The sequence below is a fragment of the Maylandia zebra genome, linkage group LG8 (assembly GCF_041146795.1).
Source record: "Maylandia zebra isolate NMK-2024a linkage group LG8, Mzebra_GT3a, whole genome shotgun sequence".
In the NCBI taxonomy this organism is placed as follows: domain Eukaryota; kingdom Metazoa; phylum Chordata; class Actinopteri; order Cichliformes; family Cichlidae; genus Maylandia; species Maylandia zebra.
The window spans coordinates 21,823,709-21,848,203 of record NC_135174.1 but is presented as its reverse complement, the minus strand read 5'-3'; the positions used below and the strand labels follow the sequence as shown (position 1 = coordinate 21,848,203).

Genomic DNA, 24,495 nt, shown 5'->3' with positions numbered 1-24,495 from the left:
TTCCAGAGCCTGGGCATTGTCGTGCACCAGGAGGAACCCAGGACCCACTGCACCAGCGTAGTGTCTGATATTGGGTCCAGAGAGTTCATCTTGATACCCACAACAAACCTTTTGGCAATTGCATCTCCTGGAGGAGTTGGAGTAGTTGTGCAACCTCTGTAGGGTCCAGCTATTGCCTTATACTTCCAGTAGTGACACCGAGAACAGCCAAATGCAAAGCTAATGAAAAAACGGGAAACATGAGGTGGGAAAAAATATCAGTGACCTCCATCTGTAAAATCATTTCTGTCTTCGGGGGTTGTGTCATTGTTGCCTCTCTTGTGCACCTGTTTTTAATTTCATTGATACCAAAGCAGCAAAAACAACTCCCTCTGCTACTTAACTGACCAGATTGATTGGCTGGATGCTGTACTCTAAAATCCCCCTTTCAAATTTTTTAGCAGTGTATACTGTGGCAGTGAGTTAGCATCCAGGGGTTAACAATATTAACTCTTTGTTTAGTTCTGTTTCTTCACCAACACATGACAAAGATATTTGGCTGTGTTTTTCTGCTATTCGCTCCCCAACCAGCTACCTAATGTTTCTGCACTTTCTGGTGAAAACTGACACACCAAACATGGACTTGACCAGTGAGGCCACAACAAAAAATATTAAAATACAGAACCAAAAATTCAATTTCTAGAAAGAAAACTTCTGCAGAGCAGAGGGGAACTGCATGAAGGGGGGCTACCAGCAAGGCTCTTTTCAGGTAAACAGTTTATCGTTCATAGTCGTGCACGTTGACTTGGACTTGGCTACAAAAGATTTGCAAACAGCATCAGTGACTGATGATCATACATCTTATGACTTAACAGCTGAAGTCTAAATAACCCCCCATCACTGCCATAATGCTGCGTCATGATGCGATGAGTCCTGTGAACACCAGAGGGCAGTCAAAGACCTGAAGGAGGGACCCTCCGCCTCTGCAACAGCAAAACAGCGCTTCATGGATCACGGTGTTCTAGCTTCATCCCTTCCTTTATCTAGTATTATACAGTGAATATAATTATGTTCCTACTTGCCAACATTTTAATATCAAACAACTGTTTTGTTTTGTTTTTTGAAAAAAAAATGGAGCTTGTGTAAAGTGGGATTTAGCTGGTGAGGAATAACCTGTAGATAAGTCACATGACTCTGATATTGATTACTTTTCGTTGATTTGCAGATGTTTTACAAGCTGATATCCAACAAATGCACAATATAAAGTAGAATTCAGTGATTGAATCTAGTGTGCATCATCACCTTTATTAGAAATCGATGTCTGCTACCCTTCCTACAGCCTTACATGAATACCACAGCCTCTTCTGCACTAGTCCAATACAGTGAATCAGTGTATTCTTTATTACACTACCGCAAACCAACCAATGTAGCCTAGTATCTTCATTAAACCTTTGACTAACACAAAATTATTATTCAAGTACAGTTTATTTTGCAGGATATTTCACAAAAACAGCAAAATACCAAGTACGGATCCAATGTGTGATTTAAAAGCTAAACTTTTGAAAATAATCTCACATTTCTTCTCCTGTGCGTTTCACTGCATGTCACTCCAACTTTACATGTGCACCGCGAACGCATCACAGGGACGAGAAGAAAAAAGGATGTGTTGAGGGTGTAGCGGGTCGTGGGACGTTTTTGTTTTTATTACTGAGCAAGTATATCTCCATGTTTTCACTGGAAGCAACACCAGGCAGCAGCACACGGAAAATTACCTTAACCTGCCTCAGATTTAATGACTGAAGGTGCTGAAGGTTCCGGATCATTTCAAACCCTGGTTGTGATATCAATGTCACTCAGAATCACTGCACTGCTGAATCGGCATGTCTGAGTGAAACAGAAAGAGGAGGAGGAGGAGGAAGAGGAAGAGCGGGGCTGTTGTGACTCATTCAGGTGAAGATGACAAAGCAATTTCTCTCCAATCACAACCACAGAAATAGCTGTAGATGCTCTCTTTGTCTTTCTTAATGCATTCTGATTCAGCTCAAGTGGTAAAAATAAAAAAATCTGAGCTGATGGCAAAGCATTAATATAAACAGCAATACTATAAGTAAAAAGAATAGAAAAACATATAAATAAAGTATCAACTGAGAACATTTTGCTAAGAAATTAAAAACAAAGGAAGCAAATGTTTGGGACAAGCTCTGTGATGCAACTGCAGATTACATTGCAAAATTTAAGGATGCATATGATCTGACAAGAGGATCTGTCGGTTATGTAACCAGCGCATGGAGCCTCAGCATCTACAAAGGTGTGCCCAGAGCAAAGCGTGCCAATCAAAATATGCAAACAGATAGCCAAAGGCTGAGCTGAGCATGAGAGAGAGTCACCAGAAGAAAAGATGGACGAGAGTGGAGGGATGACTAAAGGGGCGGGGTTGCAGCATGACTTGAAAATGCTGCAGCATCCGGCTGCCTCTCCTCCTCCTCTCCCCATCTTTTTACATATTGGCTGTATCCGCCCTCCTGTTTCTCTCAGTCTGAGTGCTGTAGCCCTGCTGTGTGTTCCTCTCAGCCCTCTGTTGGAGCACCAAAGGGAGGAGGAGCCACCAGGAAACAGGCACTTACACATACTCACCCAGCCACACACTCTGACATCTCACAGCATCACTTCTGCACGCTCACTGTAAGCACCAGCCAGCCAACCAGCCAGGCCCATTTGGAGCAGGGGAGCCCAACTGTTTCATCGCCCAACATGGATGTACTGATGAAGGGGTTCTCCATGGCCAAGGAGGGGGTGGTGGCCGCCGCAGAGAAGACCAAAGCTGGCATGGAGGAAGCAGCAGCTAAGACCAAGGAGGGGGTAATGTATGTAGGTATGTAATATATCATGCAGCAAAAAGAGTTTGGAGGGTTGTGGGGGGGAGGTGCACTCATTTTTTGGTCTATATGTGGAATTACTTCGTGTACTTTTTGCATCATATGATTTGGGATCCATGTCTGAGACTTGTGAGAGGAACAGATAGAGGAGGAGGAGGAAAAAGAGAAGAGAAGGCAGGAAGGAGGGGATGGAGTGAGTGCTGGTGGGATACTGCTGCAGGACTGGTGCAGGGTCCAGAGGGTGGACAGTGAGAAACAGCGAGGAAAAGACAGTGAGGGTTACAGCTTTGCAGCAGGACAGTGATCAGTGGATGTTTGGGGGGAAAGCAAAAGAAAAGCAAAAGAGAAGAGCAAAAGGAGGGAAAGGAGGTCACTGCAGAGCTCTGTGACGCCGCTTCCTCGGGCTTTCATCACCTGACCAGCGTGACTATATTAAATCACTGGTCTGTGAAGCAGTTTGGATGGGGATGTCCAGTGATGGACTGGTTTCCAGAGTGTCAATTTATCTGATTTTTTTTAAATTAAATTTACAGAATAGAGCTGACTTACATTCATAATTAAAAGAAAAAAATATATTTAGAAAAGTGTTATAAAAAGCATTTAAACACTTAAAAAGAATCATTTCACAGCAAGACGCAAGATGATGTAAGTGTAAGAGGAAATACAATTTTAAATGCCCAAGAAAAATGATTCATTTATATTTTACCTCGGGTGCTTTGCACAGATGCTGTTGTTTCCTGCACTTTAATTATAGCTCAAGCTGCCACTGCGTCACGTTTCAAGGTTATCCCAAGCAGCAGGCTTTCACACCACCTGGGACAGGCCAGAGGGGGTGCAAAAGTAAGGAGGGTGGGTGAGGAACGATCAGAGTGGAGGGCTCCATCGTTGTCTGCTGTCTATCCTGTCAGTGCTCTGTCTGACCGTCATGCAGCAACTACAAAATTTTAATCATAATGATGAAAAAAAGGGGGAAGTCAACGGCACAAGCTGGAGAGGGAGGGGTGAGTTAGGGCAAGGATCATTTGAGCACTGCAGCAATTTGCTCTCTCTCTCTATCACAACCCCTCCACCCCCACCCTCCTTCTCCCGCACGCTCTACCCTCATCGGTTTGTGCTGGACGCAAAAACATTTGTGTGCTTGTGTTAGTTTGTGGTGTCACAGCAGCAGGATTGGCCTCCCAGTGAGTGCTCCTTCCTTCCACCCCCCACAGCTCACAAAACACCCACCCCAGGGAGACATGGAAGAACGGAGGGATGCAGGAAAGAGAGACAGAGAGAGAAAAGAGGGGGTAAAAAAATGAAGGGAGGGGTGTTATGTCACCAAAAGCTTTGAGCTTGTAGTCTCGTGGCTCGTGGAGGAGAAAGACAGGTGACACATTGGGACAGAGGGCTGAGACTTGCTGGGTAAAGAAACCCTGGATCTTCCAGGAAGTAGACAGTGGTCACAAGCTCAAGGAAGCAAGAGAAAGGGGGTAAAGGTGAAGCAAGAGACAGAGAGGGAACAACGCAGATCACAGGGGGAGGATCAGAAGGGGGAGAGGGGATGTGATCAGTGAAGAGTGTCAATGGTTTCACTGTATCCACCTGCAGCAGAGTGCCTACGTCAGCATGTGGCTGTCAGTACACAGTATCAAGGTTTGCACGCCTGCTTTCCACCACATGGGCCAGACCTGGACAAACACAGCAACATGCTCAGTGATTTATTAATTTATTTTTAAAAGCTTCTGCCGCAAAACAGCTCCAAAACTTAAGTTTTAACTTTTAATTAAGAGATTTAACTTCATGTGATTTTATCAATCCCTTTATTTTTGCTTTTAAGATTTAATTCGGTGTTTTGGTAATCACTGATGGTTTCATTACAATCTTTTGTTTAAAGAGATTCATGAAAAATCCAAAATACACAATCTAAAAATTCTAGGTGTTTATTTTTGCAATAATATGAAAATATACCAACATATATAGCAATTATTTTAGAAAGAAATCAATTAGCATGATTTTTTTTTCTGCCCTGTAAATTTAACACGATGTATTTGCAATACGGAATATGAATTTCCTTTTTCATTTGTATGTATATGGTAATACAGCGTGTTGTTGATTATATATAGGTGTGTAAAATTGCATCTTTCTTTAGCTGAGAGCACATAAGGATTCACAGTTAACAGGATTTTTCACCACATCAGGATTGCTGAAGCGCAAATCCTCCTCTGGAAAAAAAGCTGTATTTCTCTGTGTTTAACGCATCATTTCATAATGGGTAAAAATGCATTCAAACGCTCTAATCCATGCCGTCTTTGTGTACTCAGGCATGCCTCCAATCAGGATTATAATTTATTACAAGGATTATTTCAACAATTGCGTTTTTGTTCTTATTCTTGTCATTTGATCAGCTGTGTCCTGTGCATCACCTTCAGCTGGAATCGGCGTTATTACAAAAAGATGTTTATGAGTTACTCGATAAATCATAAAGCAAAGTTTCCTCAGAAGTCATGTATTCTTTCACAGGCATGGCTTGTTTGGTGACAGGCAGATCAGCTCTTCAGCTGAAATAGTCACGGCGTGCAGTGACACTCGGGAGGGGGGCTCCCCCTGTTGACTGAGAAAGAAGCTGTGTCACTGCAGCCTGCGATGAGCTGTACTGCAGTACTGCTCAGTACCCCGCACGTGGCTCATGTACCACGGGGAACGTGCTGAAAGATGGAGGGAAGCAGAAGGTAGCAAGGCTGACTGGATGTGGGACACTGTAAATGGCAGCAGCTGCATCTATGTGACTATAAAAAAGAGTGCAGTCAGTTTACTCATCTGCAGATGTAGCCTTCCTTTCCTCCATTAGTTCCTTTTTACCTTCCTCTCACTCTTTCTACTGTTCTTATCTTTTAGCTCTGATACTTCCCTCCTGTCATCCCTAACGTTGGCAGATTACATAACCACAATTTAATCTGCTGGGATCATACTGTAATGAGCACAGGGCTGGAAAGCAGGAAGGCACACACAGAGACGTGCGGCTGTTGCAGCCCATTCACAGGATGACTTCCAATTAAATAAAATGTTTCCAAGTGAAAGGAGCTTTTTTAGAGCTAGTGGTAAAGATAACAGGATCTTTAAACAGTCCAGACTTTATTAAAAAAATTTAAGAAGGCAAAACCCTTTGAGGACGCAGGAAAGCGCACAACATACCAGTCAGACTGACAAAACTGTGAGCAAAAGTAGGTCTGTGAATGTATTTTTAGAAACAGTAATGGATCACGCTGAGCTGAGACTCTTGGGAATGTTATGTCAGAGTTTAAAGGGGCAACAGCAGCTGAGAAATGTCCAAAAATACTTAAGCAATATCTGCCGTCAACATTTTATGATATTTCTCTGACAACATTTAATGCACTGGTGTATTAAATGTGCTACTATTAGGCTATTAATAATGTAACTCTCATTGCTCTTATTCCTACATTATTCATTAATAACAAATCTATTATATAGTTTATGTTTCATTTGACTGTTTTACTTACTGAGGAAAGAAACCACAGACAGGAGAAACAGGGCGTGTGAAATGTGTCTCTTTATTTTACAGGAAACATGCATGAGTCATGTACATGAATATGAGTCTGTTTTTCCTTTTTGGTCTGCAGGGAGTAAGACAAAGGAGGGAGTGGTGTCATCAGTAAACACAGGTAAGAAAAGCTGCATGTTTGAGCCACTATTAAGATCATATAAATATAGAAACAGAAACCTCTGAGGGGAGAATGCAGAGGTTTGTTGTCTGAATATGAAGTGATTGCTGTCCCGAAGAGTTCGTTATGATCCCTTCTCTTATTACAAAAACAACATCCGAATATATTCATACTTCAGCACTGAATTCATGGCTACACCTTTAAGCACTGTGCTGAAACACTCTGGTTCTTAGAACAAGGAGCTCTTAGTCACACTTGAATGGTATAAAGTCCCAGATGGCTACAAGGGTATGTTTTGTAACATAGGTAGGTGGGATGGTTAACCGTCAGTTAATCTTCATTGTTGAAGTTTTTTTCTCTAGTAAAATCGAAAAAAATAAAAAATACATAAATAAAGTTTGAAAATATTTCTGATAAAGCACAGATGCCACCTACTGTATGTGTCACTCAATTTGATTTTGCAACTAGCAGGTGCAGATGTTGATGATGATGATGATGATGATAACCTTTTATTTTGAACAGATAAAGGCTTAAATGCTCTGTAGATGCTGATCTGATTTCTCAAATTACTTCTTTTTTGTATCTAGAAATTTAAGATATGAAAAGCATAAATATTGAATTTTGGTATAAATCAAATAAGAGCAGTATGTACAAATAAACTGTTCATTGGATACACGTTTAGAGGTACAATCATCAGAAATGTGTTTAAATACCAGGTGTCCTCTTCCAGGTGACCCAAATGTGGTTCATTGCTTATTACTAAAATAATACTATGGCCAAGTAGAAATAAGAAAAATCCTGATTTTATTCTAATCCATACAGATAATAACAGAGCTGCATAAAGCTTTAACTGTCATATAGAAAAAGTAAATAAGATGTTTACCGAAGGATTTTAATGTTTAGTGCTGTTACTTTTAATATTACTTTAAATAATGACATTACAGTTGTGCTAAAGGATCTGGAGACTTCACTTTGTCCTCCACTGAGCAGGCTGATGTTGTTTGCTCTGGACCCTCTTATACAGCGTCATTTGTGTGTGAAAGACAAACTTCAGGTTTCAAGATGTTTTTAAACTTTGCTTTTTATAAAGAAAATAAAAGTGAATAACACTATCTTTCTGGTTTAGCAAATTATATATGTGAAAAGGCTCTTCTGTGATGAGGCCAATGTATCAACTTAGTTTCAGGGGTGTCTCCATAGGGGGGGCCATGAGGTGGCACTGCCCAAGCCTACTCCACACTAAAGTTAGGGTCACTGTGGTAGACTACTGTTCATGCCCAACACTCTTAGATGAAAGCATCAATAGGATTATAGCATAAATAGTACTGGAAAATACATTCACATCACTCAAGTGACGTACAAGCTTATCCTTTAAGTACTTCTTTGTTATGATACCATCTACTTCTACTCTGCAGTACTTGAAATAAAAAGCTACGTTATGTGATATAATGTATTTTATTGTATAGCTTACAACACACATTAATGAATCATTAGAGAATAATGAACTATTTTCAAGCAACACTGTAGAATGAGTACTTTTACTTTAGGTACTTTAATTGCTAAAACCTTTGTACTCTTAGGTTACTTTAGCAGGGTTATGAATTTTACTTGAGAAAAAAGGTGTAAATATTTATTTACAGTTCTACTTGGCAGGTAATACACCTGTATGAGGGCAGATGGTTACACACTAATCTGAATATGTTGTCTACACTGCATACCACTTTTCCTGATCAAATGTTCTGATTTCCTGTCCCATCCCCATCTGATCTTTTCAAAGTCCTGGAAAGAGCTTTGCACAGATTTTCACATTGAGGTGAAAATCAGGACTGTTTTCTCACAGTGCAGTTTACACACTAACCCTCTTTCGCTCTCCACGTCTCAGTGGCCAACAGGACCGTGGATCAGGCCAACATTGTCGGAGAAACAGCGGTTGCAGGAGCCAACGAGGTGGCGCAGGCGGGTGTGGAGGGAGTCGAGAACGTTGCTGCATCAACCGGGCTGGTCAACCAGGTTAGTTACCATGGTTACTGTGGGTCGCACCAACACTCTTCATAGGTTTACCTCATTAGCATCTTTGCAGCTCTAGAAGGGAACCAGAGTTCTCATGCAGTAACAATGCTGAAAACTTCATTTTTAAAACGGGATCGGGGGTTGATTGAGCTGAACAAAGTGTCAGCTGCACATTTAAGTTAAATTGTGCCTGAAGCTGATCTTTAATGCTAGTTTGAGGTTGAACACTAGATGGAGCCATTTCCCCTGAACTCACATCAAACAACTGCAGGACACCAAAGAAATCCGATTTCTTTCTCTGTTGAGAAACTTTAATTACATTTATTTGCTCTGAGTAAATTAAGGTCATTGTGGCTCCATCTGCTTGTGAGAGGATTTTTCTGTCTGTCCAGTTTTCCACAGCCTGAAAAAATTGTACATTTTTAAACTTAATATTTACGGATTCAATTATTATTTATGTCATCACTGTGTTGTTTGCTTGTTTTTTAAGCAAAGAAATAATAAAATACATATAACTGTGACACATTTGCAAAAAACTTGTATTACAACTTGTATAAGAAAATTTTGAATTACCACTAATGTCATTTGGAGCTCTTGAAACTGATCGTCCTCCTTCTGCTCTTATACGTTGAACTCTCTGTCAGATGTTAGATGTTCTTGCATTTAACATTTGTGTCTTTTCTGCATGTCTTTATTGTCGTGTGTTTTGTGTGCTGTTCTTTTGTTATAATTTTGTGCCAGTGCTTTTTTTTCTTGTGCTTTGTTTTTGTGTGTTACTGTTCTCACATTTTGTTGTTTGTGCTGTTTGTGTCTCATTTTTGTTTCCCTGATAGGAGGAGCCTGTATACGAGGTGCCAGTTGGACAGAACATTTTGGGGTCATAGGTCATAAAGAAATCGGGAGGGTTAGGAAAGCGGGGGGGGGGGGGGGGGGGGGGGATACTGTGCATGTTGCTAACAGTCTGTTAGGTGTACACAATCTGTAGAAACCCTTTTGTATTGGATTGCGTGAACGTTAGTTAATAGTGTACAACAAACTCAGTGAGCTTCAGGAGGAAAGGGAAGGAACAGAAGCTTCTGTAAGGCTTCCTGAATTTATTCCTGCATCATTTGGGGCTTTGGATTAAACCCTTCATGCTTCCAGGAAAAATCCAAGTTGTAATACAACATAAAAAATAACTTTGTGACTTCTTCCTCTGAATATTTGAGACATTTTCCTCTCATGCTCACTAAGTTGCGTACTTTAGGCTCCAGTGATACTAAAATTCATTTCTAACCGTGTAGCTTGTCTATGCAACATTAAGCCACATCTATAGAACATCAGACAAGGCAGTGAATATTCTTATGGCATGCTCTGAACTGCTTCCCTGTAAGGCCTGTGCATCAGAAGCCTGTAGGCAAAAGTGTTCCTCTGACATCTTAGAAAGCTATAATTAATTAACTGACTCTCCCTTTGCTGAAAAATCTTGCGCATGATGATAAGAGCTCTTTCAATGGCACTGCATGCTTTTTGGAAATATTGTAACTGCTTTATTGAATTAGAGGTGCCATCAGTTCATTCTTTGATCCTTGCTGAAATATTCACGCCACCTCTCTCGTGTTTATAATCCATCCACATTAACGTCTTCTCCTCCCACAGGGAGAATATGGAGGAATGCAGCAGGGCGGGGAAGGAGGAGAGGTAAGATGAAACAATTTCTTTTATTTCATGTATTTTATTAAAAACACATACATTAAAAGCGGTCACATACACCTTTGTTATACAGAGGACTTTCTTTCCAGTTTCCAGTTTCCATGATCCCGGTGAGACTCAACATATCTTCGTTTTTTTCCAACATGATGTTAGTTTTATCCCAGTTAGAGTCAAACAGACAATAAAGCACTGTATGCTTGAAGGTGGGCATTCATTGTGATTTACAAGTTGCTAATAACTAACAGTGTCCCTGCATTTCTCAGCCTGATCATCTCCTCTCTTCTCACATTTACTTTCAAAACACAAAAAGAGTAATGGCCGAATTTGGATAATTTCATATTGGTCACATTGATCTTTTATATACAGTCTATGATTCTTCTAGTGGTAACTAATGTGGAGCTGCTAGTGCTGAGAAGAGATGAGCTATAGAAGTTAGACAAAGCAGATTTCAGGCTTCTAGATTTCAAAACAAAACTGTACAACTTACAGATTAATTAGTTTATACAGGTTTTTACTGTACACATCTCCAGGCTTTAAGACACATACAATTATTTTAAAATGTATTTTCAGTTCTTAAAATGCATGGATAGGCAGATCAGTTGGAATCCATTCTCATTTTAAATACACTAGAGTAAGTTTCAGTATCACGTTGCATATCCTATACTATCAAGGATCAAGCTGCTACTGTGCGTCAGTTTAGTAATTTAGTAAAGATCAAACATCCAAGAAAAATGCATTTGTAAATTGAGTAAAACCATAATTTAGACAATAATAAAATCTAACCTAAAGAATCTGTGTACCAGTCTCCAGAATCCAAGGCCTAAATAAACACAAACCGGATTAGCAGAAAAAGAGAAGCATGCAAGTTTATAATGACAGCAAAACACTGAAACCAGGTGGGACATCTTAAAAGGAAGTTGTTTGGTGTTGCTGTGAACAAATCAGCGATTGCACAGATATGATGAGGATTTCTGGCTGCCTTTTTAAAGTAAGAGGTCACAAGCAGAAAAATGCTTGAAGCCGCTGGTTTCATGTTGAACTATGAATGCAAAACTCTAAATCGAATCATCTAAAATATGATTGTATGGAAATTTTAAGTAGCAAAAAGAGGAATACTGCTTTATGATCTTTAACATATGCTTGATGTTTTTTACTGTTATACATATAAAAAATGTCTTCCACTGTTGATATTTGTGTTTTTATGTTTTTCTTCTTTCCTCCCTTCCAGGGATACTAGTCATCTTCAGGCCCTCCCGTGCTCTCCACCTGCCCCTCGCCTCCCCCTTTGCCTCGCTGTACCAGACTCCAGATCTTCAACAATATTTTTTTGTGACTTTACGGAACCAAAATCAACTAATACAGACTCTTCCGGATGCTGCACAACCGCCCCTCTCTCCCCGCTCAGTCTCGTCACTCCCCGGTGCCTCCCCCTGTGGTCCTCACCGCCATCTTTCCTCCCCTCTAATTTAAAGCAGCCTGAAGCTTTCGTACCCCCGCCTCATCTGTGTGTTAGTGGTGTCCTGATATGATCCTGGTGTTGTTGCTCTGCCACATGAACCCATAGTAAAATCTCACACGCAAACACACAAAAAAGAAACACACCAACATTCGGCACACACATGAAACACTCACATACAGTACATGCCGTTACGGCACTGACTCGCACTTTGGGCGAATGAGTCACAGTTGGGGGAAATACGATTCTGGGTGCGAACAATAACACAGTGTGCGACTGAGGCAAGACATGAGAGGGTGGATGAGCTGCAGTCAGTGCGTCTGTGTACCAGTGTTAGCTCGTGTATGTGTGTGCATGTGTAGCTGCTGCTGTATAGAACAAATCTCCAGAGGCTTGTGCAGGAAAATGTGCTTTGATGATGTTGAAGTTACATGTGAAGTAGTTAGAGTAGACTGCATGAACAGATGTGTAGAATGACTCGTAACGTGTTGTTAAATCTAGAGTAGCAGCTGTTCTGTGTTGCTTTGAATGGCTTAGTGTGTGTTTCTACTCAGTGTTTAGGGTTAATACAGTGGAAGCAATAGACAATATTCATCTGTCAGAGCAGCAGCTTGAAATGTGTTCATGTGATGCATGAGAAAGCAAAGGCAACATTTTAAAAGAAACTCCTATAACATTTAAATATTTGAGGTGTGAGAAAGCAGACTTAATGAGAAGAAAGCTCTTATTACTTTGAACTACTTAAGTTAAGGATTTAGGTTTAATCAGATTTGACTGAGAGGGAAGTTTCCCCGCAAAAATAAAAGTAATAATAATAATTTTAGTTTAAAATTCGAGAATGTCCTTTTTCCAAAGCAGTTCAGACCTCAGCAACATCCATTGTAACAATGACTTCATATGTGAACAACTTTTAGCACTAAAGAAGCTGACTGGCATTGTTTCAGAAACACAGAACTGTATTTAAAATTGATTGATCTGCAGAAAATTCAGCAACTTCGAAAGAAAGCTACATACAGAGAAAAAAATAACTAGAATTGTTACCTTGCGGTTATATTTATCCCTCACTTATAGTGTTTCACTACAACTAAAAAAGAGCTTTTGTCAAGTATCACACCTTCATTATTTAATTCTGCTTCACATTTGTGTAAAACTTTGATAGAAGTTATTTAATTAGTAGTTATTAAATGAGTTATTTAGTTAATGCCAGAAACAAGTTTTGTATGGTGATTGTGAATTTTACCTTTGACTCTTAAATGAGCTGCAGTTCTTCCTTGACTTAAAGTGAATGATTGTGCCAAATTAAAAGAAATTTCCTCCAGGTAGTCCCGAGTTGGAAGACATCACAAAAGCCTGACACGTGACTTCTTCAAGAGTAATTCTCATAAAGAAATCTGTGCTGGATAGTGTGAAAAATGTTCAAAATAACTATTCAAGGAGAAAATAAGATCACTTTCTGCTATTGTGTAGCTGCTTTTTAGTCTCTGTAACACTGTTTGGCAAACCATCGAGAGAAACAAGCAGATGGGACATTTGTCAGTTGTTTGTATTGCAGTTGAAAATATTCTTATTCTTATTAATTCATCTTTAAAAGAGCATAATGAAGGTTTGGGTTTAAAAATTAGACCAGCTTTATGTGTAGTTCTGTGCACAGCTTGAATTCTGGGGTATGTAGTAGCTTTTAGGATGGTTTTTATTTCACACAATCTAAATCTGACTGTTGTGAAGCTCCCACCCCTCAACTGTCTCAACCAATCAGATCGTTTCTTTCTGCTGTCACTCAGTGTTCTGACACGTTTCACAGCTTGCTTGCCCTGCAAAACTGTGTGTCTACATGTACTGTATGTGAGAGTGGACGTGTGTGTTTGCTAACACAGAACGGATTCAGCCAGCAAAATGTGTGTGTGTGTTTGTGTCTGGACCTGGTTTGTGTGTTCTTACTTTGAGGCCAATGGAAACTGATGACTGCATGTTGCCTTATCAAGCAATTTCACATTCCCACACACACACACGTGTACATCACAGTACACACTAAAAAACACACACAACCACGAATCCCTCCACAAATACACAAACACGGTTCACACACCAAGTTTAAGTTGGCATCAAAGCAGACTCGCTGATTTTTTAAACAGTACCAATGAAATTAAAAAGGTTTTGTTGAAATCCAGCTACAGTGTCAAGTTTTGTTTGAAGAATTTAAAAAGTTTTATTAATTTTGATCTTGCAGTCGAGGCCACGGGAATTTTTCTGTTCAATTCAATTTTATTTACATAGCGTTGACTCATAATAACAGTTGCCTCAAGTTGCTTTATATTTGCCAGAATCCTTCAGTTAAACAGACAAAACAGAAAAAGCCCAACAGTCAGATGCTCTGCTATGAGCAACGGTTTGGCATAGAAAATCAAATTAAATTCAAATTCAAATTTTATTTGTCACATACACAGTCATACACCGTACGATATGCAGTGAAATGCTTAGACAACTGCTCTTCAGGAAGCGGAATCGAAGAAAAGAAAAACGCCCTTTTAAAAGAAAGAAACTTCTAGTAGAATCAGGCTGAGAGAGAGAGAGACAGCCATCTGCTGCTGGTTGAGGTTAGAGGAGGAAGACAGGATAAAAACATGCTGTGGAAGAGAAATGTGTAAAGGTGAGTGAAGAAGAAACACTCAGTGCATCATGGGAAGCCCCTGGGCCACCTGAGTGAGGATTTGGGGCCACCTGATCCAAACTAGAAGCTGCTCTGCTCCAAGAGTTGCTCTGCCTCCCATTTTACATTTAAATACTATAGGGACAAAACACACAGTCTGAGAGAGAAGTGGGATGATACAGTGCTATGAAGTCTTTAAAATAAGATGGGACCTAATTATACAAGACCTTGTGTGTGACAAGAAGGATTTTAAATCCAATTCTGTATTTAACAGGGACAATGAAGCCAGTGTGGGCAAAGTATGCTCTTTTTTTAGTCCTCATCAGAACCCTTGGATCAAATAAAGATTTTTTTATGGAGTTTTTAGGACATCCTGATAATAATGGAATACATAAGTCCAGCCCTAGAAGTGTTAAATGCATGAACTGACTCTTGTGTAGAGCTTTTCTCATCCTGGTAACCATCCAAAGCATTTTATCCTACAGCCACATTCACTTAATTCCACATTCCTGTGAAGGGACACTGCTAAGCACTGCACCAACATGCCACCCTTATTCACATCATTGAATAGAACCTAACAATGAGTGTGCACCTAATGAACACCATGGGCAAGCAATAAACTCCAAGTTGCTCTCTGATATATTGTAGAGAGAATGTGTGTGAATTTTAGATAGAAAGCGCTTATGCATTGAAAAAAAAGTGATTATGTGAATCAGGGTAGATGAGGCACGATGTACAAAGGGTTTTAAGTACTAAAGTACAGCAGAATAAGTCTATCTAGCAGCAGTGCTCACACTGCCTGGTTGCTTTTATTGATTCAAAACGACTCCATGTCTCTTCCTTTGCTCAGGAGACCCAAACGAAGAAAAGAGCACCACATCCCGGCAGTAAATACTTTGATGTGTCATAAAAACAGAATGCTAACATGATTGGTCCAAACAGTTGAGGATGGTGGTTTAAACTTCCTTTTTGGCTCTTCAGTCCATCCCTCAGGTCATCTTACACCCTGTACGGCGCAAACATCTCAATGTAATATGAAGAAAACTCCTCCCACTTCACCATGGCAACCTCCTCTAGTATTAAACATGCTACAGCTAGCAGGCAAAAAATACTCAATAAACTTTAATGTGTGTGTGTGTGTTTGGTTAAACTGTATGAAGGTGAAGATTAACTTGTTTTACAGAAACACATTTCTTTGTATTTATTTGCAGTCCCTGGTGAACACTGATTCTGCTCTATGATTGGCTGTTTGTAAAAATTAAATAAATAAAAAAAAGGGAGAAAGTATAAAAGGGGAAAAGAAGCCGTCAGCAGGTCTTTTCTCTTGGACTACGCTCGAGAAACAGCAAAATCACAGACTCTGCCTGAAGCAGTAGACTGAGTAAGTAACAGATCCTTTTATATGTCTTTAACTCTCCGTTTGTTTATTTTATACTCAGAAACACTTTAATGACGTCATAACCTAAAAATAATAGAGGATTAAAAAAAACCTGAATTTGAAAGTTTACCATGGGAACACCTGAAAACAGTAAATGTGTAACCACGGGCATCATTATGAGGGAAAAGGTAAACAGGGTTGGAAAACAAATTATTAATACTAGCTTTTCAACCAGCACAATTTTAATTGGAAACAGATTTATTTAGACTTTAAGACACCAGGATGTGCAAGCTCAGGTAATTTACTGTTATTCATTCATGTTTTGTTTGTTTGTTTTGGCAATGGTTTTTATGACTTGCGTGCAGCTTAGATTGAATAACAGAACATATGATATCTGGTACAAATGATTAAGGTTTGCCTTTGCACTCAGGAAGCCGCTGTGGGATCAGTCGACTCTTCTTCAAACCAAGTTAACTGATTCAAAGAAATGGCAGAAAACACAAGAAACACCAGTGGAACTGTGAGCACTGAATACAAGATTTCTGAGGATATGGCGTAAAATAAATGTGCTCATGCAATTTTTATCTTTTCTTTTAGATGACTCCTCAACAATATGACTATCCCAATAAAAGCGCAACAGACCGTGAAAAAAAGAAATTCAGAGAGGAAGAAAGAGCGCGCAGACCTGAACAGCTGTTTGTAAATCAAAGAAAATCGAGAGATGATAAATACCAGTTTTATACTAAAGATCCAGAAAAATGGAGAAACTGGATAAAAGAGGAGTTTGGTGATGAAACTGAAAAAATAATCACTTACAAATATGACACAGACAAAAGCACCATAATGTTACACAGCAATGGAGAATGTGTGATACATGTTTCAAATGAGAAAAGGGGTGAATTTCTCACATGGTTCAGAGAAAAAGTCAAAATTAACGTAAAGCAAGAAGATCAAAAAACAGAAGACCTAAATGAAAAAATGAAAGAGTTGACATTAAAAAAGTAACAACGAAAATACTACAACCTTGCTCATTGGTTGTCATGTGATTGTTGGGGTTTTCTCTGTGTCATTGCAAGGTCTTCACCTTACAATATAAATTGTCCTGAAGCAACTGTTGTCGTGATTTGCCTCTAAAAAGCACCACCCTTCCACAGCTCACATATAATGAAATATTATGTCATCAAACCTTATCTGTAGAGTGTAAATCAGAACTGCTGTTTGTTGTCAAGCATGCTTGCAGTTTTGTGTGTGTGTGTGGGGGGGGGGTTTCTTTGAATTGACAAGATAATATGTGTAAACATTTGATTTACTGTGCTTGGAAATTTTTACTTTTTGTTTGCTTCACTGCACCTGTTCAAAATAAATTTGGAAATTAAAACGTTTAAAAAAAAACATTTCCTTCTTTTCCTTATTTTCAGTCATACTTGTTATAAGTAATCTGCGAGGGTTAAAAGTGCAGGTTTCAGAGTGTTTTAGATACTCCAGATGGATTTTTCTGTCTGGATACAGAGAAGCTCCAACATCCTTCTCTCGAAATTTTTTGTATATGAGGGATACATGTTGACTTAATGGAAAAGGAGCTTCCATATAATGAAATTTCAAAACAACCAATAAAATTAAATTATAATGACAGCAGTTTAGAGGCTGGACTAAGAGCAGTGGCTTTTTGACTGGTTGTCTTCTGTCAATGGAAAATTGTACTTAGTAGTCAGTATAAGCTTTTAATGATATAAGTTTACATGTGATAGAATACTGCATGATGACCTTTTTATGACTTAGACTGTTGTCCACTACAAGACTTGTTTCTGTTTTATAAATTCTTTCCCACAGCGATAATAGCTGAACAAGCAGTTTCACTCCTACCAGGAAGAGGAGAGCTGGACACTTTTATCTGCGCTCCCTAACAAGAAGAGGGGCCGCGTCCTTCAGAATCACACACACACATACACCTGCATACACACATACATACGCACTAACATTCCTCTGTCTATGAATAGACGTATTCACTGTTGTATTATTTTTGTATCTGAATAAAGACAAGTGCAAGAACAGAGCGTGCACATCACAGGGCCCCCACTCTTGTGTGAGCGCTCTGTGACCGCCCTTGCAAGTAAAAACTACAGTGTGTTTCTACCTTTCAGACTCTCAGCTGAAGAAATGTCTTTTAGAATAAATTTCTTGACATCTTCTAATTTCTTAAACCAAACAAAGACACAATACTATTCAAATAATATATTTTTTTAATTTTAGGATACGGTGTTCTGGGAATCCATCCTACCCGTTGTTTCTGCGCATGCGCACGACACAAAATTAAGTGACAAATCATCCTACCTTTGTTAATAAGAGCTAGAAACATACTCTGATGGGTAAAATTAAGTGCCAAACCGTCCTGGCTTTATGAATATGAGCTACAAGCGTACTCTGATGGGTAAAGTTAAGTGGCAAACCGTCATACCTACTTACATTTGTGCTGGAATTACTCTGTGACAGCAGAAATGTGCATACTTATGGTAGGACGTTTTGCCAAAGTAGGATGGTTTGTTGGGGAGAAGCTTTATATAAGATGAAACAACAGGAAAGGCTGAAAGTTACAACTAAACTGTTTTCTGTAAAAGCTTAGAGTTTAGTAAAGTTTTTCTTTATTCTCAGCATGAACTGAAACAACCTGAAACATTTTCTGACACAAAAAACAGTTAAAGTTCAATTTATTTTGTACCAATAACAAGTGAAACTTACAATGAATTCTATTGGGTGGTGACGTCAAAGAATCATGAGCGGGACTCTAGAGCCTGAATTTGCCTGTGCAAGAAAAAAACACCAGGTACTTCCCCACATCACACACACACACACACACACACACACACACACACACACACACACACACACACACACACACACATGTAAGCATGTATCAGTTGCATAAAATTTCATATAAACAATGATTTTGTTTTATGCTTTACTTTTAGATGTCTGGTCATTGTTTTGACTACCCAAAAGCAACAACAGATGTGGAAAGGAAATGACTCAAACTGAAGCTATGAATGAAAATCCAAACGTTTTTGTTTTGGAGACAGCTGCAGAGCTGCTATAGAAAAGTTCACCCCAAATCCAAACCTACACAAATGGCCAACAAACTCAAACTTGGCAGCAACTTCATAAGGCCAACAAATAAAGTAAATCTCATCATCAAATTTAATACAAAAAGCAAACTAAATCATAATAGAGTTTTTTTGAGCTGGACATTTTATTAGATGAGAGCAATGACTTTGTAATTTTTTAATTTCGTTTGTAACTTATACTGACTGTGTGTGTCAAACTGTAATAACAAACAACAGCCCGGAGACTCTGGAGAAACTCTGAAACTGCTTTACTGGCATCACCGTGTACCCCTGTGTGGGTAACACATTCCTGCCTTTTAGGTGCCTTCTGTACTCTGGGTGTACAGAAGACATTTGGAAGGATTTGCATCTGAGCTGCCACGCCTTAGGAGAGCAGCGGAGACAATTATCTTAACTTACTGTTGTTCAAGGATTAAAGGGTAAAACAAAACTTGTCTCCAGACATTTTCATTCATGCATTCATTCATCATGTGATATAAACCTAATCAATGTTATAAATAAGACTAGATAGAATAGAATAGAATAGAATAGAAAGTACTTAAACATGATCTGATAGAAAAAAGGAAGTGCAGTAGAGCACTGTTCAGGCATGTTGTGTAATACAGGAAAGCACTGAATGTTCCAATAGGACGGAAAGTGTGAGTGTCTGTGTGTGTTGTGTTTGTGTGTGTCAAACTGTCCTAACAAAAACAGCCCAAAAACTGGAGAGACTCCAGAGTCTCTGGAAAAACTATACAAGAGACTGATTGACCCCTGTGTGGGTAACACATTCCTGCCTTTTTCTGTCACTTTTTGAGATATTTAAAAGATCTGAAAAGAAGACGGACATTGTACACTCAGAGCACAGAAGACATTTGGAAGGATTTACATCTGTGCTGCCACAGCGGAGACAATTGTCTTTACTTATTATAAAAGCTTTTGATTACTTCATCGAAGGTAAATTTATATCACCACATCACATCTATAAGTGCTGAATTTATTAAATAGTTTATCAGCATAAAAATAATAATTGTTTTATGTTTTTTAGATGACAGCTCGTCGTTTCGACTAACCTAAAGGAATGGACGATGAGGAAAAGAAAATATTCAAACGTGAAACTCTGATGGGAAAAACGCAGAGATTCTCTATGAAGACACATATCAAACTGGTATAAGATGTAACCTCATTTTCTTCACCCACTCTGGAACACACTACAGGGCTGCAATAGAAGAAGCATTGAAGGATATTCAAATGGACAACAAACTCAAACTTGAACTCTCTGTGTCCATATTTCCCAGTGGAAAGATTTAGATTCAAGGTACAGAAGAAAACCTTGATGCATTTGAGAAAATGTTTAACAAAATGAAACAACATGTAGACACAAGAAAAGAAGAACAGATGATGAAAACATTACAGCAAATGAAAGTTGAAGAATCTGATTCTGAAACAGAAGGACGAGACAAACAGAAACAGTCTAAATGAAATGTGATACAACAAGAAAAAAACAGGAAACAGCAGAAACAATATGGACATTTGAACTATTAGTAAGTGAATATTAAAGTTTTTGCTCCTTGTGTTTAAAAATTATTAGATATTTAAGTCTGACTTGCAATATTTTTATAATCTTTATTCTCTTTTAAATCCTGCCGTTTGTTAGATATATTATTATATATGTATTGTTTTACAATGATGTCAAGGAAAAGTAAGTGTATTGCATAACATATTATTAATATGAAAATGTCTTTCAGTCTGTAGATTTGAAGAATTTTAGTTTTGTAGTCACTGAGCAGGTGGGAGTTTAACTCAGTTTTCCACATAGATGAATGAGATTTAGTCTTGTCACAAAATGAGCATTCGGGTACATGTCCTACAGATCAGTTAGGTTAAGATAAAACATTATTTTATATTATATTGATTTTGCTTTGCCTTTGCTAATTTATAGAAATAAAATACAGTGCATACAAAAGTCTAACCGTTGGACATTCCCTTTGTTTAACAGGAGTGTTTGAAGGAGTGGCTCTTCCGTTACTCAGGAAACAAAAGAGCAATTTTAGACTTACAGGAACTCAGAGTCTGAACCGACTACTACTGTGTAAGGAAAATACACCTTTTCACCTAGAAGTTGAGTACATCTTGATTTAGAACAGAACAAGAAACATTGAAGGTACATGTATATCACCACATCACATCTACAGTTTATCAGTGGAACATGAAATTATGTAAAAATAATAATTGCTTTATGTTTTATAGATGCCTGTTCGTCGTTTTCATAGTGAACCTCTGGAAAACCCAGAGGTTCTCTATGAAGACAGAAAACAAAATGGTGTAAGATGTAACCTCATTTTCTTCACCAACTCTGGAGCACACTACAAGGCTGCAATAGAAGAAGCTTACCCTCAATCCAACGCTATTCGAATGGAAAAAAACAAGAAATTCAAACTTGAGCTCTTTGATGGAGGCACTGTGTCTATATTTGACAGTGGAATCATTGTGATTCAAGGTACAGAAGAAATCCTTGATGCATTTGAGAACAGGTTTGACACAATTAAACAAAACGTAAACAGCAGAAGATAAGAACAGGTGTGGAAAACATTGGAGCAATTGAAAGTCAAAGAACCTGATTCTGAAACAGAAGATCAGGACAAACAGAAACAGTCTAAATAAAATGTGATACAAATAAGAAAAAGCAGGAAACAGCAGAAACAATACGGACATTAATAAGTGAATATTAAAGTTTTCGTTTCTTGTGTTTAAAAATTAGTAGATATTTTAGCCTGATTTTCAATACCTGTATAATCTTTATTCTCTTCTAAATTCTGCTGTTCATTTGATATATCATTGTTTTTATATCATATTTCATATTACAAATATGAATCTCTTTCAGTCTGTAGGTTTGAAGAATTATAGTTTTGTACCCACTGAGGTCCGTCTCATATCTGAAGGTCAGTTTTCCACAGAGATGAATGAGATTTAATCTTCAGCCACTCAAATTAAGATAATGTCACAGCATCAGCGTTCAGGTACATGTCCTGCAGATCAGTTAGGTTAAGATAAAACATGGGATATTATTTTATATTTTATTGATTTTGCTTTGCTTTTGCTAAGTTGTATAAATAAAATATCATGCATACAAAAGTCTAACCTGTGGACATTCCCTTTGTTTAAAACTTTTAAATAAGTATTACATCTATTAATGGCTCTTACCAGTTCTTCTAGCTACTTACTGGTTGAGCCAAATGACACTGCTCAAACATGAATCTAAAGGCCTGTATACAGTGGCTTGCAAAAGCATTCGGCCCCCTTGAACTTTTCCACATTTTGTCACATTACAGCCACAAACATGAATCAATTTTATTGGAATTCCACGTGAAAGACCAACACAAAGTGGTGTACACGTGAGAAGTGGAACAAAAATCATACATGATTCCAAACATTTTTTTACAAATAAATAACTGAAAAGTGGGGTGTGTGTAATTATTCAGCCCCCTGAGTCAATACTTTGTAGAACCACCTTTTGCTGCAATTGCAGCTGCCAGTCTTTTAGGGTATGTCTCTACCAGCTTTGCACATCTAGAGACTGAAATCCTTGCCTGTTCTTCTTTGCAAAACAGCTCCACAACTGCCCTGTGATGGCCTCAGAAGTTAACTACAGAAGTTAGACAAAGCAGATTTCAGGTTTCTAAGTTTCAGTAATAAGTTGCAGGTTCCTTACTGGCCTGACTGGTTTTTCCTCTTCATCAGTTTAGTGTTGTTGCTCTACCACATGACAAACAGTAAAATCTCACATGCAAATGTACACGTTCACAAAAACTAAAAAGAAATACCTTCATTGGGCACACCCATGAACCACTCACAAACACTACATGCCATAATGGCACTGACCCATACTTTGAAGAAATGAGTGACAGCTGGAAGAAATAAGATCTTGGGTGTGTGAAGGCAGTTAGGGCTCTGCATTCTACTTGAACAATAACACAGTGTGGAAGGAAGACATATGGAAGTTACCTGTTAAGTAGTTAGAGTGGACTGCATGAACAGATGTGTAGAATGACTCTTAATGTGTTGTCAGGGTGGGGCTCCTGCTCTGGAATAATTGAGGCATGTACATCTTTTAGAGATAAAATTTTGTTTACATTAAAACTTTCACATTTTGCACATGTGGCCTATAGCGCAAGGATGTGATATTTGAAAATTCCATTAACTCTGCAAAATATATAATTACACAGTTTTTATTACAAATTCTACTACTCATGGTAATAGCATTTAATGACTATTAACCATTATACATGAAAATTCTTAATAAATGACACTAGAATAAGCACTAAACTGATTAAGAACTTAAATTTCACCCTAATTTTCCCGTCTGTCCTTCTCACGTCTCCAGTGGTTGTACATGTTGTCCAGGTTGATGGCCTCGTCTGCTTGCAGCTTTGACTTCATGCACATCAGCTGGTCCAAATGGTCCACTTCAAGACAATTTCTGGATGCTGTTTTGGTACGATTCATTAAACTAAAGCCTCTTCCACAATCTGCACTGGATGTTTGAAATGTAGCACAAATATCCACAAGCTGTGGGATGTGTTTTAGCTCCTCATATTTTACTGTTGCAGCCAATATATCTGAGAATGTACTGATTGACTCGTGTTTAAGTTTTGCCTCATTATGTACTTGAATTCAGCATATTCACTGTTAATGACCTCCACAGAATGTGAGTGATGGAAAATGGCCTCATACTTATGCCAGAATTTAAGAGATTCTGGCATAATGATCAAATAACTGAAGATAACCATCCACTCCACTAACAGCCTACTGGAACTACAAACTGACAAATTAGATATTTGGTGCTTGTATATAAAGTGAATGAGTTTATGCTCTTCAGATGCGCTTTTTGGAATATGACGAGCTTGTTGTTTTTATTGTGGTTGTTTTCTCGTTCTCCTAAGTTTGGGGGTGCTATGTCCAGCACCCTTCGCCAGAAGAGTTTGAATGAATACAAAGAATATAATTAAATAATATTCTGAATTAGCACAGGCAAATTCTTCAAATGCAGATTTTTGAAGTGTAAGTAAAAGATGCTATGGTGGCGTACTGACAAACAACAACCTGGAGACTCTGGAGACTCTGAAACTGCTTTACCGGCATCACGGTGTACCCCTGTGTGAAAACCACATTCCTGACTTTTTCTATTGCTTTTTGAGATATGTAATAAATAAAAAAAATCTGAAAAGAAGTACCATGGCAATATATTTCTTTTTGTTTCTCTCTAGAAATCTCTCTAGCTCCAATGACACTAACCAAAGAAGAAGAAAAGAAGGTCAACAAGGATGCCAAAAGTAAAGAATGCTCTAAAAACCCAGAAAAACTCATTGTCAGTACAAGAAATGGAAAAGAGGACAAATTGCAGTTACAAACGAATCATCAAAAAAGATTAATGCAGTGAATAACAGAAGATCTTAAGCCAGAGACTACACAAGTCACTGCTACCGAAATCATACAACCAGTAAAGGCAAAACTGTATTGCATCATAATGGAGAACTGGTGATGTGTATGGCAATGATCAGGGGGAAAAAACAGTTTACAGAATGGTTCAATGACAAAATAAAAACAATAAATACAATCAAACAACTGGCAAGAGCAAAACTCCAGGATCAACATGTTCAGCCAGGAAAGACACGGCAGGTTTCTAGCAGAGTTGAG

The 24,495-nt window shown here is 38.5% G+C and overlaps 1 protein-coding gene and 1 long non-coding RNA gene across 3 annotated transcripts; both read left to right on the top strand.

Annotated features, from left to right (window-relative positions):
- The first annotated feature begins 2,477 nt into the window (after window positions 1–2,477).
- sncgb (synuclein, gamma b (breast cancer-specific protein 1)) lies at window positions 2,478–13,842 on the top strand. 2 transcript variants are annotated; one of them, XM_012920594.4, is made up of 6 exons: window positions 2,478–2,851; window positions 6,476–6,517; window positions 8,400–8,527; window positions 9,361–9,378; window positions 10,166–10,207; window positions 11,448–13,842. In XM_012920594.4, exons 1-6 carry the CDS (start codon window positions 2,731–2,733, stop codon window positions 11,454–11,456), a joined length of 360 nt encoding a protein of 119 aa, XP_012776048.1. In that variant the 5' UTR covers window positions 2,478–2,730; the 3' UTR covers window positions 11,457–13,842. The 2 variants fall into 2 exon arrangements, with proteins under 2 accessions (XP_012776048.1, XP_004556641.1); XM_004556584.6 differs by lacking the exon at window positions 9,361–9,378 and having other exon boundaries at window positions 2,482–2,851.
- A 5,647-nt stretch (window positions 13,843–19,489) lies between these two features.
- Window positions 19,490–24,495, top strand: LOC143419869 (uncharacterized). The gene is made up of 5 exons (XR_013099880.1): window positions 19,490–19,755; window positions 19,847–20,342; window positions 20,798–20,962; window positions 21,049–23,293; window positions 24,066–24,495. It is a non-coding gene; the product is annotated as an uncharacterized LOC143419869 (long non-coding RNA).